At 45.2% G+C, this 20,145-nt stretch overlaps 1 protein-coding gene across 2 annotated transcripts in view; it reads left to right on the forward strand.

The window, feature by feature from the left end:
- The window catches only part of TNS2 (tensin 2), a 275,056-nt gene that overhangs the window by 138,506 nt on the left and 116,405 nt on the right, over positions 1 to 20,145 (forward strand). For both annotated transcript variants that reach the window (XM_063952083.1, XM_063952084.1), the window contains exon 2: positions 10,609 to 10,714. In XM_063952083.1, the coding sequence (XP_063808153.1) occupies positions 10,609 to 10,714 (106 nt within the window). The remainder of the gene's footprint in view (positions 1 to 10,608; positions 10,715 to 20,145) is intronic.

A 20,145-nucleotide genomic window follows, 5' to 3' on the forward strand; every position in this document is an offset into this window, starting at 1 on the left:
TTACATGGTTACTAAGTGATTGTGTGTTACACCTTAGTGCGTCTTTCTCCGCAATCAACTTCTCTCCCGCTATATATGGTGGCGGTGGGGCCGTGGCTATCAGTTTCCTGACCGACCCAGATCCCGCCGCCTGAGCCAAACCTCTCTGTATCTCACCTTCCTGTTGCCACAACTGCAAATAATCATAATGCTTGATTCGTCTCTTTGCTGATTTTATGAGACATATCCTCCTCCTTAAATTTTGTAACACTTCTGGGCTGAAGCTACCTATTCTTGGGAATTTCTCCCCGTCATGTACCGTCATTCTCTCCCATTCATCACATAAAACCTCTGTGTGACTTCCATATTTCTCACACATTACGTATCTGGCCGATCCTACTGGTCGGTTTACAGAGTCAACCCGAACCGAGGTTGATCGCCCCCTTCCTGAACTGGCCCCCATAATCTGCAGGTGTTGCTTGCTCTACCTCTGATCTCTATATCAGGGTCTTCAGCGAACCCTTACAGAAAACCAAAATATTCACGATAGGCAGACGGTGAAGTTTACCGAGCACCCCACTCGCTCGCCCACGCCGACCAATGCGACCTGATCACACCGATATGGTGCTGGCGCACTCGACCCAGGGCACCTATTAACCTTTGTTTACTTGAAAAATGCGAGTGTGATCCGAAGAGCACTACCCTTTCCAGTAAAGGTGGGGTTGTCAGATAGTTCCTGAGTGACCAGCGAACTTCCCTTTTTGAAAAAATAAAAAATTACACAAATCACGTTAGAATGTACAAATAGCGTTTGTGACCCCTTTACTCTAATGGTACTAGGTCAGATTACTAACTACTGTACACAATTACGTGCGGTCCAATCGTTCAGCACACAAGCAACTAAGTTTATGTACGGAAAGACCAATGGAATCGAAAATTGCGGCTGCGAATTCCTTCAGCGAGAGCTTGTATGGCCTATATGGGTGTTGCACCAACCCTTTTCGGTGTTGTGCCTGTGGACTGTATAGCGGACTTCCTTGTTTACTGTACCTGGACCTGCTGGTCTACCATGACCTCCTGGTCTTGTTCTATACGACCTCCTGGTCTGACCTCCTGGTCTTGTTTTATACGACCTCCTGGTCCGCTATACTCTAATGCTCAAATTGTATGTTTAACTAAGGATGCCTCCCTAGCCACCGTGCATGTCACTTACACGTATGTTCCTCACGAGTACTCTGTGATTTCTTTTGGTTCAACCTCCAAGTTATATAAACTTATGTAATACAAAAACACTCACTCATCACATGTACACTTTTGTTTCTATTTCTATTTCTGCGCAGAAATTTTTCTTTAGACCAGATGTGTTACCAATTAGGAGCAGGATCTGTTAATTTAAATTTCGGACACCCAAAAATAGACTTGCGTTATTTCTCGCCTCGCGTTATTTACCGCTTTGCGTTATTTATCGCTTTGCGTTATTTATCGCTTTGCGTTAAAAATCAACTTATCGTGACTTGAGCTACGTGGGCGTAACCGGACGCTCCGTTGCGTAATATACGCTGCGTGCGTCGGCCTTTGGATTGCGTACGCAAGTCTTTGTTAGGGACACGTGCACGCAAAGCAAAGATCCACCGTAACACAATTTATACTTTTATCAATGTAGATGATCCTTGATCATCTACCACACACCACACTGACTTCGCCTTATCTCCCAGGTAAAACTGTGTGTTTGTCTATATTTTAACTTTATTACCTCTATTCTTAAATTATGAAATAACAGCAAATCTCTTTTAGCACTTTTATCAACTATAAAACTGGCAGACAGGAGAGTGATATACGAAAATACACAAATTAAAAAGGAATGCAGATATATATGTGTGCGTGTGTACGCAAGATAGAAAAATAAACAGTTTTAAAAGACACTAGCGTTTTGCTCTTACCTCCGGTTCCCGGATTCCTTCAGCACCCTTTACCTAAGCGAAGCAGACGCTTATCCCGTCAGCACTACGAGGGATACAACCTCCCGCCCTTTGCTGAGGGATAATGTCTGCTGATCTACCTAGTGCAGATATGTGAAGGACTGGACGAGCCCGCAATTGATAAAGCTAAATATTTATCGTATATAAAACACTTTAAGAGGTCTAAGAACACTGTACGCTATCTACGTAAGAAGTACCGTAAGGGTACGCAAGTTGCGTAACGATCGCTCAACCGCAGTCGAGACGCTCAAGCGTCACGTTCGCTTACGGCCCAGAGATCACAGGCAGGCACGCTATTGGCTGCCGACTAACGTAATGATTCGCTATAGCGTAGCGGACGCTCGGGACCACGAGGAGATCACCAGCGGTGCAGACGTTTATAACGTTAAACCTTTATATCTATACCTTTAACAACGAAATATACAGTAAACCTTAGTGTGGTGACAGAGTGTAAGTGCAACCTGGTGTAACCTGATTAACTACAAAGCTGCTTGAGCGTCACCGACGCTCAGGGAATACTTAACACTATAAGAAATACACAGATACCTGGGCTTAGGGTCCAAAACCTATTATATGTATTATGACTATTAAACTTGCAAAAGAATCACAGTACAAAGCATACACTACAATATAACATAGACTAACTAACCAGATAACTACACAGGAAATACAAATACAATACAATTAAGGGAAAAATACGGGAGAAATAGAAAAGAGAGAGAGAGAGAGAGAGATGGCTCACAATAACATCAAGACAATATGATTGCGGAGAAACACTTACGCACAAGGGGAAACGATCGCATGCGCCTCGATATCCAGCTCCCGATTATCAGCAATGAGAACCGTTGAAGAGAGAGCTGGATACGGTCGGCCTGCCTATTTATGCCCCACACACAATACAATTCAATGGTCCCTACAATCTCATTGTTCATTGGACACAGGAATTCGGCTTCGCATTATAACAAAAGGTCATAGGTTGATTCATACAGGTGGGCTGTGACTGTTTCCAACTGTCCAGGTGGGTGGGATACTGGGTTTCCCGCCGCATGACTAAGTAAGAACAAATAATAGTAAATGGACATAAACTTCTTATGTCCATAACTATTCGCACGAGCGATTAATCCGCTCCAAACCAACACCGGAATATTGCTATTTAAATACTCTTCCGATGGGTACCAAACACTACTGTATGACCCCTGTTAGACCCTTCGTACAATACAAAGAGGGATCTCTCTGTTCAGGAACATGCTATGTTAACTAAACTTTCAGTATCTATCAAAGGGACCATGATCTACAAAATACATTATTAGTGAAAATATGTAACGAATGAGTCGCACGCTACGATTACATAAACTCTACCGTAAATACGCATACCGTGCGCCTGCGGGTGCCCGCGACTGTGAGTATGTGCACGTACGGGAGAGCGTACGCATGCGCAGCGCGGACCAGTATGAGGTGCAAATATGGCAGTGTGTGTAGAGATATTTTTCTGACTTTGACAATATATATATATATAATCATTAGAATTGGGTCTTGAATATCATTTTATTATTATTTCGCCTTATAAAAAAAAAGTCACTTCTCTGTTTTCTCCTTGGTTATGGGCTGCCATATGGAAAGAGTTATTACCAGTAAGGTTGAGAGAGGTCAATGCAAGAAAAGAAAATATGCCTGGCACTTTTATAGCATTCATGTGCCTGTGTTTCCCCACCAAACTTTCATAAAGTGTATTCATAAGGGTTTAAGTAACCAGATCTTGAAAAGCGAAGCACTGGAAACATTTCAGAGGTTTGGAGATGTTTTCTTTTTCTTAGATAAAATTCTGTATAAGAATGATCCAAAAGTTTCATCCTTTCAAGAGAGTATGATGAAAGACACATAATGTCGTCAATTTCCTCTATTTACCTTGGGTCGTTTACAGGATATTTCAGGTTCAAATTTTCCACTTGTTACATGGAGGAGTCAATGAAACAGCAACTCATTTCACATTCCACTGTAATATGTCCAAATATGCTGGTGCCATCTCAGCAATAGACTAGTCAGTATATCGGATTTAAAGTGTGTGTATATACAGTATATGTGAGTATGCATACAGTGGATGTACCTACCAAATTTGGTCGAAGGAGGGCCAGTCAATGAACCCAGCAACAGGGTCATGGATGTGCGCAGGGAGCTGGACGTAGTCAGGATCCCGGCGGTAACAATGCCGGCAGCACCGCCACAGCTATTCCCACTCCTGGGTGTCCATGATACCCATAGAGTGGGATTAGAACATGTGGCAAGCGCAGAAAGCCACTGAGCCCGTGAAGGGCTTCATTTTGCTTGCCCCCGTGCCGGCATTCTGGCGATCAGGATCCCGGCATCGGTATTCTGACCGCTGGGTTCCGGGTGTAGTATTGTATGCCGGCGGCCGGCATTCTGGTGGTCAGGATCCCGGCATCGGTATTCTGACCGCTGGGTTCCGGGTGTAGTATTGTATGCCGGCGGCCGGGCTCCCGGCGACCAGCATACAGTCGCCGGAATCCCGACCACCGGCATACCGACAGCATGGTGAGCGTAAATGAGCCCCTTGCGGGCACAGTGGCACGCTACGCGTGCCACGCTATTTGTTCTCCCTCCTGGGGGGTTGTGAACCCCCAAGAGGGAGATAGTGTCGGTATGCCGGCTGTCGGGATTCCGGCGCCGGGATCCCGACAGCCGGTAAACTGTAGACCACCCCTAGGATCCCGTACTCAACCCCAGGGGAGCAGCTAGCCTGTCTGGTCCAATCCCACAAAAGAGCTACTGTAGCACAAATTGCAGAAAAAGTTAATGCTGCTATGATAGAAAGGTGTCAAAACACACACACTGCATCAGAATGCCCATACTGACCCCTGGCCACCTGATTATTCAGACCCTGTCCACCTCCAAAAGCACCTACAATTGGCACGTGGGCTTTAGAACTGAACCACTGACCAATGGAAGATGGTGGCCTGGTCTGAGGGCTCACATTTTCTTATAAATAAAGTGGAGGGCTGGGTGCATGTGTGTCGTTTCCCTGGGGAAGAGATAGCAGCAGGATGCACTTTGGGAAGAAGGCAATGTGATGCTCTGGGCCAGACATGTCAAACTCGCGCATGTGGCCCACAATGCATATTTTGTGGTACAAGTTTACTTTTTTGAAAACAATGGAATGTGGGCCGACACTGCCGGATAAGTTACTTTGGCCCGTCTGCCATGATTGGCGCTTAGCTCAAATTGGGCAGCATTTACCTTTTTGCACATACACGAGAAGATAGTGATAGAGATGGGGAAATGTCCACAGGGGGAGCTGATGCACATGCCCAGCTGCCTTTGCAAAGGTCTGCCCTCCACTGCATCCCTGAAGTCCTCACGCCCTGTGTGGGTGCCCGATTGCCCTGTGTACCCCGATTGCCCTGTGTACCCACATGCCCTACTTGCAGGAGGATTCTTCTGGAATCTGGATAGAAAAATGTGTCTCAACAGAGAAGATAAATTGGAGGGTGCTGGCACAGGAGGCACAGAGGGCTTGTGGCTGGAGGGGACACAAGGAGCAAGAGGGGATACCAGGTGGCATGTGGCTGGACTGGAGGGATAGACGGGGATGGAAGTGACACATTTTTTCTGATATGCATTATACAGGAGAGGGGACTTTACAGTGAAATATGAGGGAAATGACGCAGCTCCCAGCTCACACTGATATGTGGTATTATTAATATATAGAGAAGAGGGGACCACACAGTGATATATGAGGGGGAATAACACAGCACCCAGCTCACACTGATATGTGGTATTATTAATATATAGAGAAGAGGGGACCACACAGTGATATATGAGGGGGAATAACACAGCTCCCAGCTCACACTGATATGTGGTATTATTAATATATAGAGAAGAGGGGACCACACAGTGATATATGAGGGGAAATAACACAGCTCCCAGCTCACACTGATATGTGGTATTATTAATATATAGAGAAGAGGGGACCACACAGTGATATATGAGGGGGAATAACACAGCTCCCAGCTCACACTGATATGTGGTATTATTAATATATAGAGAAGAGGGGACCACACAGTGATATGAGGGGGGATAACCCAGCTCACACTGATATGTGGTATTATTAATATATAGAGAAGAGGGGACCACACAGTGATATATGAGGGGGAATAACACAGCTCCCAGCTCACACTGATATGTGGTATTATTAATATATAGAGAAGAGGGGACTACACAGTGATATATGAGGGGGAATAACACAGCTCCCAGCTCACACTGATATGTGGTATTATTAATATATAGAGAAGAGGGGACCACACAGTGATATATGAGGGGGAATAACACAGCTCCCAGCTCACACTGATATGTGGTATTATTAATATATAGAGAAGAGGGGACCACACAGTGATATATGAGGGGGAATAACACAGCTCCCAGCTCACACTGATATGTGGTATTATTAATATATAGAGAAGAGGGGACCACACAGTGATATATGAGGGGGAATAACACAGCTCCCAGCTCACACTGATATGTGGTATTATTAATATATAGAGAAGAGGGGAGTGCACTGTGATATATGAGGGGGTGGGGGAATAACACAGCTCTTATTATATAGAGAGGGGAGCGCATAGTGACATGAGGGGGAATAACACAGCTCCCAGCTCACACTGATATGTGGTATTATTAATATATAGAGAAGAGGGGAGTGCACTGTGATATATGAGGGGGAATAACACAGCTCTTATTATATAGAGAGGGGAGCGCATATACATGAGGGGGAATAACACAGCTCTCAGCTCATACTGTTAAAGTTGTTTTCTTCCTGATATGTGACATCTCTTTGATTATACTTTTATTGTTCAAAATTGCATATAAGACTTTTTCCTTTTTCTTGCGGACCACACAAGATTTAGGGGTATATTCAATTGAAGTCGGATCCATTCCGACATTCATTTGTCGGAATGGATCCAACCTGGGCTATTGAAATGGCATCCCGATTCTAAAGTCGAATTGATATGCGGGGGGTGGGGGGTGGTGGAGAGAGCAGCGCTACAGCAGCGGTACTATATAGCCGCTGCTGTTTTGCTGCTCTCCCCCGTCTGCCCGCGGCTCTCCCCCGTCTCCTCCCCAAGTCTCTCTGCCTCTCCAGTCCCTCCTCTCTGTCCCTGCATCACAGCCACTGCTCACGGCAGCGTCCACCCGGCTCTAGCAAGCTTGCTGGAGCCGGGTGGACGCTGCTGTGAGCGGCGGCTGTGACATCCTCCAGCGCTGCTCACCCGGTCCCCGCCTCAGCTCTGCCCATCCCCGCCTCGGCTCTGTCCGTCCCTACCTCGGCTCTCCAGTCTCCGGCGCTGCTCTTCCCATCTCACTTCGACTTTTTTTAAAGTCGAAGTGAGATGGTTGAAAAGGGGTCCAAAACCTTTCGGTTTTGGCCCCGTTTTCGACACGAGCACGTGGATCGGCAGCTATTCCGCTGATCCATGTGCTTTTCGACAAGTCGAATTCCTCGTCCCCCCCGCAAGTCAGTGTGAATTATCGTAGCTGTGCTAAATTTAGCACAGCTACGATCAACTCGGAATGACCCCCAATATCGGGCAGTTCAGAACGATATACTCTAGTATGTACAGACACCGCTCCCGACATCGGCAAGTGTGTATGCACTTGCCGATGCCGGGGTCCCGTCGCAAACGATGTTGCATCGTGCGGACATCATTGTAACATGTACATAGTATTAGTCAACCCAGCCATACAGAAAAATCTCATAATGTATTCTGTACAATGTTTAATCATATTTTTGTAGTTGTTACATTTGAAATATACTTTTTTTCTGCTGTCTCTTGGTTTGCTCCTGTCTACTGCTGTGAAATAACGGTGCTGGGCAAGTGTCAGCAGATGTTTAATCCACTCGCAGTTTCTATCTTCACCACCCAAAATCCTTTGCAGAACATGGGCACAAATATTATTTTTTTATATTATTATATTATATTTCTGTTTATGTGATTGGTTAAGGCCCTCTGTGTGCTCAAATAAGAAATATTTTCCCCATTCAGCAAAATTTCTTTGTGCTATTCTTATGTGTGCTGTTACAATTAGCAGGAGTATTTCTAAAGCATTGAGGGGAGCTGTACTAAGCAGTGAAGAGAGTGGAGAAGTTGCTCATTGTAACCAATCAGCTGCTCTGTATAATTTTAGAGTATGCAAATTATAAATGTTACTTCAATGCTGATTGGTTGCCATTAGGGAGGCCAATCCCGAAATCGGGATCGGAGGGATCCCTGGATTCTGGCCCAAAACACAGGGATTTGAATCCCGGGATTGGCACTTCCAATCCTGGGATTCACGGGATTACACTGCACATGCGCAGTTCCCTGCCTCTCTTCCCCCTGCAGCTTCTCTCCCGGGGCAGCACTCGGCTCAGGCGCTGCTTTCCAAAGCAGTGCAGCATCGCCTCCTTCCCCCACCCGCAATCTCTCTTCAGTCTCCACTAGCAGCGCTGATCATCCGGTCAGATGCTGCTCTCTGAAGCCGGGCAGCCTCACCACCTATCCCCTGCACCCCCCCCCCCTGCAATCTCTTTCCCTGGGCAGCGCTGAGCACCCGGCTCAGACGCTGCCTTCTAAAGCAGTCCCTCTCCAGTCTCCACTAGCAGCGCTGAGCACCCGGCTCAGATGCTGCTCCTGCTCTCCGAAGCCAGCCAAACTCACCTCCTTTCAAACCCCCCCCTCCCCTTCAGTCTCTCTCCCTGGGCAGTGCTGAGCCGGGCAGTAAGGGACTCTCACTGCCTGACGCTACCTGTGGATCTTGGGGACCCCTCTACTCATTAGTGAGTAGGTTATTTATTATTTTGAACTTTGAACCCCCCTGACCCCCTTCCCCACATACATAAATTGAAGGTGGACAGGTCAATCCCGGGATCCTGGGAATCCCGGGGATTGAGATTTTTTCAATCCCGACACACGGGATTGAAAAAAATGGCCTGGGATTGGCCTCCCTAGTTGCCATGGACAACTTCTCCACTGGCTCATTTCTCCACTCTTTTCACTGCTTAGTACATCTCTCCCTGAGTACTTTACTTTAAACACTGGTCTATGGACACTAGCAAACAGTGACCAGCTGAAGTGATGTGTTATTATAGAGCTTCTGTCTTATAGTGTCCATAAGGTTTTTCTTTGATATGAATTGTATATTGCGGTCATACAAGGTAGTGTACGAATTCTGCCCTGGATGAGCAGTGTCGGCAATTACATACAGTATGTGATTTATAAGCATATAAATCACAGATTATACATTGGCCATTATAATGGCATAACGCCACAATTAGACTTCTCTTATATGGAAACCTGAGTGAGGTAACTTATAATATCTGTGCTTTTTTATAATAGCATCATGCCTTACCCCAATGGTTTTGTACTTACAGTATGAACACTGGAATAATGACATCAGAGCTCATCATTTATACAATTGTTGTTGTTGTTGTTGTTTTTTTTTACATATATTAGAATCATTTGAGCATTATAATACAGGTTGAGTATCCCTTATCCAAAATGCTTGGGACCAGAGGTATTTTGGATATCGGATTTTTCTGTATTTTGGAATAATTGCATACCATAATGAGATATCATGGTGATGGGACCTAAATCTAAGCACAGAATGCATTTATGTTTCATATACACCTTATACACACAGCCTGAAGATCATTTTAGCCAATATTTTTTATAACTTTGTACATTAATCAAAGTGTGTCTATATTCACACAATTCATTTATGTTTCATATACACCTTATATACACAGCCTGAAGGTCATTTAATACAATATTTTTTAATAACTTTGTGTATTAAACAAAGTTTGTGTACATTGAGTCATCAAAAAACCGAGGTTTCACTAACTCACTCTCACTCAAAAAAGTCTGTATTTCGGAATATTCCGTATTTCGGAATATATGGATATGGGATACTCAACCTGTATAGTGACATGTAATAGTTATAATATAATGTCTCACTGGACTGTAGATCATATTATTAGAAGTCACTGGCAAGGTTTTATTGTGGAGGGATGGCCCAGTTATTACACAATCTTTCCTTTTCCTGGTCACACGTGTCATATTCTTGTGTGTGTGGGGTGGGGGTTAGTTGTCTGGTGGCTTATGGCAGAGCAATTATTGCAAACCTTATGGGGGCGCGAGGTAAAATGAGTGACGTGAGTGAGTGCATAAGTATTACCAGCATTTCCACGCCCTTCCAACGTCCCATTTTAATTGAATTGCCCCCTTAGTGTGTTAAATCTTCTCACCCATCACAACCCTCCTTTACCCACCACAAACGGACAGTTCTTCATTCTCTTAATGCGTGATACTAAGGTTTCTTTTTTTTTTTTTTCCTGATTTTAGATATTCTATTATTTTTCATACAATATACCAAAAGTTTATATATTTGTGTCCACATAGATCCGCTATGAGACCATCTGTTGTTTTCTTTGTAATGCATGAGATTACTATTTTTATGTTTTTCTTGTTACGTACATATGTACCATATTATGTAAACCTGTTATTTCAGCACTGTTTTGGTGTTTAGATTCCAGGGAGTACATTACTGTAGTCTCCCACTGACTTGTGGTCTCCATTTAATCTCTATGTTGTTTCCTCTGCAGCCCGCGGGGGGTGAGCGTCACGTTTTCCATGAGAAAGTGCTGAGAAAGAAGAGGCTGTGCGCCGCTTGTAGCGAGCCTGTTTTATCGCAAGGCAGCGTCTGCAGAGGTGAGCAGTAATACCTACAGTGCGTCTACACTCCCAATGTACCTGATTGTTCTTTTATAACAAAGCAGTATACGTAGGGAACAGTGTGCTATTTGTTTTCATGTACTGACATAAATACAGATCGTCACCTCTGTGCACAGTGGCCCTTATCCATCATCTCACGATCAGTGCACACTTGCACCTATACCCGGTGCAAAAGACCCTATGCTCACCACTGCATAACTTGCAATTACACCTACACGCCTGTGACACATCCTGGGAACACTAATCCTAAGGGTGAATAACTCTGTCTCAGGTGAGGATTGAAGGATTGACAGTACATAGATAGACGCTCAATAGGTCCACACCAGACGAGTCACAGGCAATAAATTGACAGGGTCAAAAGGTCAACATGCCAATAGTCAACACAGAAATGGCCAATACATTTTTTTTGTTATTTAAACCCTAATCCTAACCCTCCCCCAAGTGCTGAACCCTATCTGGGACGCAGATCACTGGGACAGTGAAGGACGCCACAGTGTACACCAACATTGCCAAGATACTTATGTCAAGGGGCATTGAGCTGCCATGGTTAATGCAATGCTGTGATCAGTCACCACCCACTTTTCATGACCTCATCTCTGTGTGCCATAAAAACAGTCCATTTCTTATGACACACAAGTCTATTGCAGGGCTGACACGGGTTCTGTCTGAAAGGGGTTGGCCTGGGAATAATCCGGGTTAAATGTGCTGTGTGAAAGGGGGTTAGGAACTGTAACCCGGGTTTTTCCCGGTTTCACAAAACCGGGGAAAAAATCTGGATTTTGAGATTTTTCTGTCTGAAAGTGGTAATAGTGACTAGTCCAGTAAAACAGGACCAGACCCCCACATGGTCACCTCTGCCGTGCAGATAAACAGTTCAATAAAAAGGCCAGTATGTCCTCCTTCAAAGTCCACATCCGGCCCCTGTGCTAGACTGCCTATCCTGATTTCCGTGGCACCAGGGAAACAGTGAGCATGGGGTCCTCCTGACATAATGAAAGCCAGCCCCAGTCTTGTCATCACAGGACTGCTGTAGAGGTGTGCAAAAACCAGTACCCTCACTGCCCCATAGGTTACCAGATCCCCACTGAGATGTGCCAGGACTCCTCCAGACACCCGACCCACATAATAGTGCTGACCGACATGGGAACTGTACAGATGTAGCAGATGATAACGCACCAGCCAATCAGCTCCTAACGGTCATTTTTCAAATCCATAATGATTGGCTGGTGCGTTATCACCTTGCGCTTATCACTGCTTTATCACTTCTCCAGGCTTAATACATCTGCCCCTAACTGTATTTTTTGACATCTTATTTCTCATTTACAGACTGTGCACTTTTAGCTACACGGCTAGTTAATGTTTTGCCGTAGAATATGGAACAGTGTGGGTGAATGTATTTTCCCTCTGCATCTGATGCACTATGCCATCAGTGGTGTAGCACGCTAAAATCTGTGATCATACATGTTCTCACCACATTGAGCATTGTATGTGAATTCATATTGGTGTTACTTGTAGCCAAGAAATGTGCTGTAAGTCTGGACAAGAATATGTCTCACATGTGGTCACTCGGGGTCAGAATCATTTATTCAATGCAGAATTTCAAGCTACAAAAAGAAAACAATATATTGCACCACCTGTTTTTATTTATATTTTCACTTGGAACTCAATGTACAGTAAATGAAGCCCTTGTCTCTGGGGATTTGCATCGCTCTCTTCCGTACTCAAGTTTAACTCTTTGCAGCAAAATGTTTAACATTTTTAATTACTGTACGGTGTACAGTAATTAGTACTGGCGCCCATACACTACACCTTTATTTTGTGTTAATTGATAATCCGTAATTCTAGTTTAATTTGTGCTTTTTAATGACTTTTAGTATCTCTTGTCTCTAGCCCAGTATGTTGATATGAGATTTATTAGAAATCACAATGGTAATCAACAGTGCTCTGTAATGTTAAAAGGGCAGAATAGTTGTTAAAGGTTTAGCTTGCTTACCTTAGGTTTAGCTTGCACTGAGGTCTTGGGTTTGATTCCCACGAAAGCCTCATCTGTGTGGAGTTTGTATTTTCTCTGTGTTTGTGTTGCTTTCCCGCGGATGCTCTGGTTTCCTCCTACAATCCAAAAACATACTTATAGGTTAATTAGACTGACAAAATGATTAACCCTAGTGCAAATGTGTGTGTGCATATGTGATGTTAGATCCACTGCGGCACAGACTGATGTCAATGGCTATTTATTCTCTGTGAATGTGCTGCGGAATATGTGTGCGCTGTATAAATAACTGTTAATAAGTTATAAATAAATCTGACCACACATGCAATTGTTACAGATTGAGCTACTGTAAATTCCAGTCGCACACAATCACATAGAAAATTGTACCAGCCAATCAGCTCCTAACTACCATGTTACAGGCTGTGTTTGAAAAATGACAGTTAGGAGCTGACTGGTTGGTACTTTGGGGTAGATGTACTATAGCGGCATATACCGTACCACCGATAGCTCTTCCTGCTTCGCCTCTTTACTAAGGCGAAGCAGGAAGGTACATTGACGAGATGTAAGAACATATCGTTTGCCGGAGCGGGGGCAGTGAAAACTCCCCCTTCCGGCGAGGGGGTGCTACAAAGTGCATCGGTTTAGTGCTGATTCACTGTGTCTCTCCCCCGGCTGGCTTCAGTGGGCATGCGCGACATCTCTGTACACTCACAAGATCTCACATGCAGCCCGGATTCCGGCATTCCCCGCAGCCAGGGACAGAACTTGCTGTGGAGATAGGGTAACGACACATGCAGCTGTCAAAATTGATAGCTGCAGGTGTTGGAACTGACCGTTCATACATTGCCCCCGCATATCTGTGTACTGTCTTTAAGATAGCAGTGCCAATATAGACGCATAGTCATTCAGCACGCACTGCTGCTGTAATACATGGTATCAGTGCACATAACATGCGCTGATACCACTTCTCTCCCATATCATCACTTCTTACATCTACCCCCTTTATCTCCATCCACTTTATCTCTCTCCAAGGCTTAGTACATAGACCCCGTAGAGTACAAACACTTACAAGTTTGGTGACATCACTAGAAAAATGTGTGCTGGTCACTTTCAATCTCAGATATTTTTATGGGATTCCACTGTAACGTACTGCACAGTTATATCCCTTTCCCACCAGTTGGAAAGACCAGCTACACCACAGATTGTCGGTGGAACAGAAGTTTTTTATTTTTTTATACGGCTCTCATTATCAATTGAGCCCTTTGTTAACGTAAAACCTGAGTGTCCAATAACATGAGCAGGGAGACCGTACTGCACCCATCTCACAGTGTCACCTAGAACAGTGAGTCACACATAAGTGGTAGCTGGCTTTTCCTGTAAACCACAAATTAGGAGCGTCCAGCATTCCCATGAAACCACATTTAGCAGTGACGCCTTGCTTTAGGAAGTTTTATTGCTTGGCTCTGAATGTATGAGACCAGAAAGAGCCAGGAAGACTTTCCTTCAGCAACAGGTGACAATTGTGTAGAATGTCTAATATTAATGATGACACTGAGCGGGTGTAGTATGTTATGCCGGCTGTCGGGATCCCGGCGGCCAGCATATCAGCGCCGGGATCCCGACTACCGGCATGCCGGCAGCGGGGCGAGCGCAAAAGAGCCCCTTGCGGGCACGGTGGCGCGATTTCTTCTCCCTCCGGGAAAGGGGGTCATGGACCCCCCAAGAGGTAGAATAGTTGTCGGTATTCCTGTGCCGGTATACGGAGCGCCGGGATCCCGACAGCCAGCATATCAGATGCCTCCCCACTGAGCAGTGCATTTCCCCCAAATGGCAGCTTCAGCTTTTCCCATACAAAATCTATTGTGCCTGTGCTTCCCAGTGCACCTTATGGGCTGGGCTGGGTACTGCTTGACATCCCCACTTGTCCATGATGTGAATGTTCTTTGGAATCATAATTACATCATTCTATTGGTGGCCATAATTCATTTACACTGCCAATTTATTTTATAAAGTATTGAAGGAGTTATACTAACCCCATTTTTTTTTTGTTTTTATTGTATTTTTAATTCCCCACTTTATTAAAGTAAATTACCTCTAAATGTCACAAACAATTGAGATTTGTGATAAGTCTTACTAATAACTTTCTTAAATATCTATGTGAAAGTAACTACACTAGGTACATTACACAGACGTATCTGTTATCTGCTGTATGCGATTATGACACTGTTCGGTATAGGACAGGTTTAAGGCGGGGATTCTGTATGGACGAGGTTGTGGAAATCTGGGTTGGCTAATTAATTATATTATTCCTGCTTATATTGCACTTTGAGTCAACATAGAACATTTGCTACCTTAATATTAATTTGCAGTGTTTTACATTAATGTGTACTGTTTAACATGAAAGGGTTATGTATATTCTCATTGGCGAATGCTTTGTACAAGTGTTTCTCCAAGGTGTAAAATATATTTTGAACTCAGAATGTTGGAAACCACAAATCTTGAGTCATGTAAAGTCACACAAATTGAACACAAAATCATGATGATAGTGAAGGGTAGTAGTTCCTCCCGGGGCTTCCTAGCTGGCTTCGGAATCTTCTGGTTTCAGTGGTGTGAGTACGAGAGTTTCCCATTTTATTACATTCCTTCAGAAAGATTTAGGTGCTCCTGTTATCCACCACTATACTTGGGCAATATGGAGATTAGGCTCAGCCTGGGGACTTTGCCCTGCACCCAGTACAGACCTCTGAATAAAAAAGCCTGGGCATCCCCTATCAGCCAGAGTCCCATATTATTAGAGACCCGTGGGCTTTGCAGTGACATCATATTTCCACCATATTTCTGCCACATGTTCTAAACACTTTCTTGTAAACCACATCTGGCGAGTGTCAGTCTCAAGCTGAGAATGCAGCACACAATGCTTGCCACACATAAGCATGTACTCTGACTATATAGCTTATTAGCACAAAGGACACAACATCCAGCAGAAATGTGATTTAAATAGTTGCACAACAATGAATGAATATTAATAGACACTGGAGAGCAACAACAACAGCTGCTGAGTATGATGTTTCTCATGAACAAAGGACCTTTTATAATAGAGTTCTCCAGCCCATGTCACAAGTCCTACATAATTGTTCTGACGCGCAAGTTCCACAGTATGACACAATCATTTCACCACTCACACACCCATTGGGGATTCTGTTCTCTCTCCTACATTGGTATTACAGAGAAAATAACCTTTACTCTAAACCTAGTGTGCACAATGAATAAATGTAGGCTAGTACAAGGCTTTACATGCAACGTCTTACATTGGGAAGATGGCATGCTGTTACTGTTCTCAAACACAGAAGAAGCAAATTTATCTCCGGTTCTTATGTGCGCCCAAATAAACAAAAAAAAAACTTATTACAAATGATATAATAGAATGGATGTACTCCCCTGGTTTAATGTGATTTTTCTCTGAGGTTCCACTCGTCTCTAAAGGTGACGTTTGACATAAAGAAAGCACAAAACACAAAGATCCTTGTGTAATACTGTTAGGTATATTTGCACATTCAAATTATGTTGTCTCACTAATAGAAATTAGTGTATTGTATCGGGGTTTTAACCCCTAAATCCAAATACCACTCACAATAGAGAGTAGAAAAAGAAACGTAATAATTATCTCTCATCCAAGAAGACGTCGTAGCCATAAATTTCAGGGGATGCCCCCTTCAATAATAAACTCACAAGTAGTAGCTTGCATGCAGACAAATAACTCTATCTCATAGTTCCATCAAATAAAAGAGAAATCAGGGGATGCCCCCTTCAACAAGACACTCACGAACTAATCCTTGTATATGATGCAAGGTAGGTGGGTCTCTTCTTTAAATATCCACATCCATCTCTTTAAGATGTATCCTCAAAGTAAAGTGAAATAATACCAATTTTGGACAGTAAAACACACTTTATTTAAAAACAGCAATTTCTTAAAAAAACTCTAGGGAGCATACCCGGATTGGAGGTTGTCCAGGGAATTGATGGTAAATGCAAAAAACGGGGCCCCGTTTGAGCAATCCCCGAATCCTCTCCTCGCCGGATGATGTCCCTTTTGTAGCACAGGTACCCCCACCTTTTAAATAAAGTGTGTTTGGGTTATGCCTAAAAGGCTACCGATGACTGGCTCAGGAGCGCTTTGAGATGACGTCATCTACAAACGTCCTGTGTGAGTGGCGATGACCCGGGTCCCGGCAGCGGTGTGAAAGGGTAAGGTATATCTGATGCCGCGTGTTCAGTATTGGATACGGGTTAAAGCCGGTGCTTCAGTGAAAGGGGTATTAGAGATCTGGCCCATGGTGAAAGGACAGCATCACGCAGTTGCTGCGGATTTGCTGGCCCCACATTCATGCTGCGACTTTCACAATCCACCACATCCGAAAGGAAGCCTATGGAATTGACATATGGCGAATTTGGAGACCATTGGGTACACTAAACTAACTTGCATGTTTGTGGAACTAGCATGAGGGGTGTGCTTTGAAATGGCGGGTTATGCTGTTGAAAGAAACAATTACAAGATGGGTATACTGTGACCATAAAGGGATGCACATGGTCAGCAAAAAAACTCAGGTTGGCTGTGGCATTTAGACAATGCGCAATTGGTAGTAAGGGTCTAATGTGTGCAAGGAAACATGTCCAAGCCATTACATCACAATAAACACCCTAACTATTGACACAAGGTAGGATGGATTCATGGATTCTAGATGTTAATGCTGAAGTCAGACCATATAATTTGCATTTTACATAAGAAATCGAGATTCCCCAGACTAGTCAATGTATTTCCAAAGTTTAACTGTCCAGTTTTGGTCTGAACAACAACTGATCCTCTTGACCATATCTGAATGCCTTTGTGCATTGAGTTGCTGCCACGTGATAGGCTGATTAGATCTTTGCATAATTGAGCAGGTGCACATAATAAAATGGCCACTAAGGGGTATATGCAATTCACTGCGAATCGCGGCAAATTATCGCCGTTTTTTAATTCGAACAATTCGACAGGTGAATTCCGGCAGGTGGCTGCCGGAATTCACCATATTCAATGAAAAACGGATTCGACAGTCCCGCGGGCGAAAAACGGCCGATTTGCCGTATTTTGCCGCGAATTAAAAAAACGTGGAAAAACGGGAAAAACCCGGAAAAAAATGGCGTGGGGTCCCCCCTCCAAAGCATAACCAGCCTCGGGCTCTTCGAGCTGGTCCTGGTTCTAAAAATGCGGGGTAAAAATTGACAGGGGATCCCCCGTATTTTTAAAACCAGCACCGGGCTCTGCACCTGATGCTGGTGCAAAAAATACGGGGGACAAAAAGAGTAGGGGTCCCCCGTATTTTATACACCAGCATCGGGCTCCACTAGCTGGACAGGTAATGCCACAGCCGGGGGTCACTTTTATACAGCGCCCTGCGGCCGTGGCATTAAATATCCAACTAGTCACCCCTGGCCGGGGTACCCTGGGGGAGTGGGGACCCCTTCAATCAAGGGGTCCCCCCCCCCCCAGCCACCCAAGGGCCAGGGGTGAAGCCCGAGGCTGTCCCTCCCCATCCAATGGCTGCGGATGGGAGGCTGATAGCCTTGAGTAAAATGACAAGAATACAAGAATATTGTTTTTTCCAGTAGTACTACAAGTCCCAGCAAGCCTCCCCCGCAAGCTGGTACTTGGAGAACCACAAGTACCAGCATGCGGGAGAAAACCGGGCCCGCTGGTACCTGTAGTTCTACTGGAAAAAAATACCCAAATAAAAACAGTACACAGACACAGTGACAGTAAAACTTTATTACACACTGCTGACACACACATACTTACCTATGTTGACACGCCGACTGCCACGGTCTCCGACGATCCGAGGGTACCTGTGAAAAAAATTATACTCACCTTCCAGCGTCCAGAGGTACATCCACGTCCAGAGATACATCCACGTACTTGTTAAAAAAAAAAAAAACGAACACTCGTACCACCGGACTGAAAGGGGTCCCATGCTTACACATCAGACCCCTTCCCCGAATGCCGGGACACCACGTGACTCCTGTCACTGAAGTCCCTTCAGCCAATCAGGAAGCGCTACTTCCGTGGCGCTCACCTGATTGGCTGTGCGCTGTCTGAGCTGTCAGACAGCGCATCGCAAAGCCTCTCCATTACTTTCAATGGTGAGAACTTTGCCGTCTGCGGGGGTTACCCGCGGTCAGCCGCTGACCGGCGGGTGACCTCACCGCTAGCCGCTAAGTTCCCACCATTGAAAGTAATGGACGGAGCTGTGCGATGCGCTTCCTGATTGGCTTTAGAGACCTTTCTGTGACAGCTGTCACTCTGAGAGGTCTCTCTGCATTCGGGGTAAGGGGTCCCATGTGTAAGCATGGGACCCCTTTCAGTCCGGCATGGTACGGGTGTCCGGTTTGTTTTTTTTAACAAGTACGTGGATTTATCTCTGGACCCTGGCTGAGGTGAGTATATTGATCTTTTCTTTTCAGGTATCCGTGGATTCTACTTGGAGAAGAGGACCGATGTCGGCGTGTGAACATAGGTAAGTATGTGTGTGTCGACGTATGAAATAAAGTTTTACTGTCACGGTGTGTGTGTCCTGTTTTTGTTTGGGTATTTTTTTTCCAGTAGAACTACAGGTACCAGCGGGCCCGTTTTTCTCCTGCATGCTGGTACTTGTGGTTCTCCAAGTACCAGCTTGCGGGGGAGGCTTGCTGGGACTTGTAGTTCTTCTGGAAAAAACAATATTCTTGACATTTTACCAAGGCTATCAGCATACACGCTGCCGTCACCCGCCGGAGATGGGACTGAGGAGGCAGAGCGGCAGACAGGAGAAGCGCGCGCTGCGCTCTCCACACGCAGCACGGTGAGCTCTTCTATGGGGGCATATCTGGCACTGTGGGGGCACATAGCTCAGTGGGGGCATATCTGGCACTGTGGGGTCATATGTGGCACTGGGGGCATATCTGGCTCTGCGGGCACATGGCACTGTGGGGGCATATCTGGCACTGTGGGCACATGGCACTGTGAGGGCATATCTGGCACTGGGCACATGGCACTGTGGGGGCATATCTGGCACTGTGGGGGCATATCTGGCACTGTGGGGTCATATGTGGCACTGGGGGCATATCTGGCTCTGCGGGCACATGGCACTGTGGGGGCATATCTGGCACTGTGGGCACATGGCACTGTGAGGGCATATCTGGCACTGGGCACATGGCACTGTGGGGGCATATCTGGCACTGTGGGGGCATATCTGGCACTGTGGGGTCATATGTGGCACTGGGGGCATATCTGGCTCTGCGGGCACATGGCACTGTGGGGCATATCTGGCACTGTGGGGGCATATCTGGCACTGTGGGCACATGGCACTGAGGGCATATCTGGCACTGGGCACATGGCACTGTG

Source organism: Pseudophryne corroboree, chromosome 2 (genome assembly GCF_028390025.1).
Source record: "Pseudophryne corroboree isolate aPseCor3 chromosome 2, aPseCor3.hap2, whole genome shotgun sequence".
Taxonomy (NCBI): Eukaryota; Metazoa; Chordata; class Amphibia; order Anura; family Myobatrachidae; genus Pseudophryne; species Pseudophryne corroboree.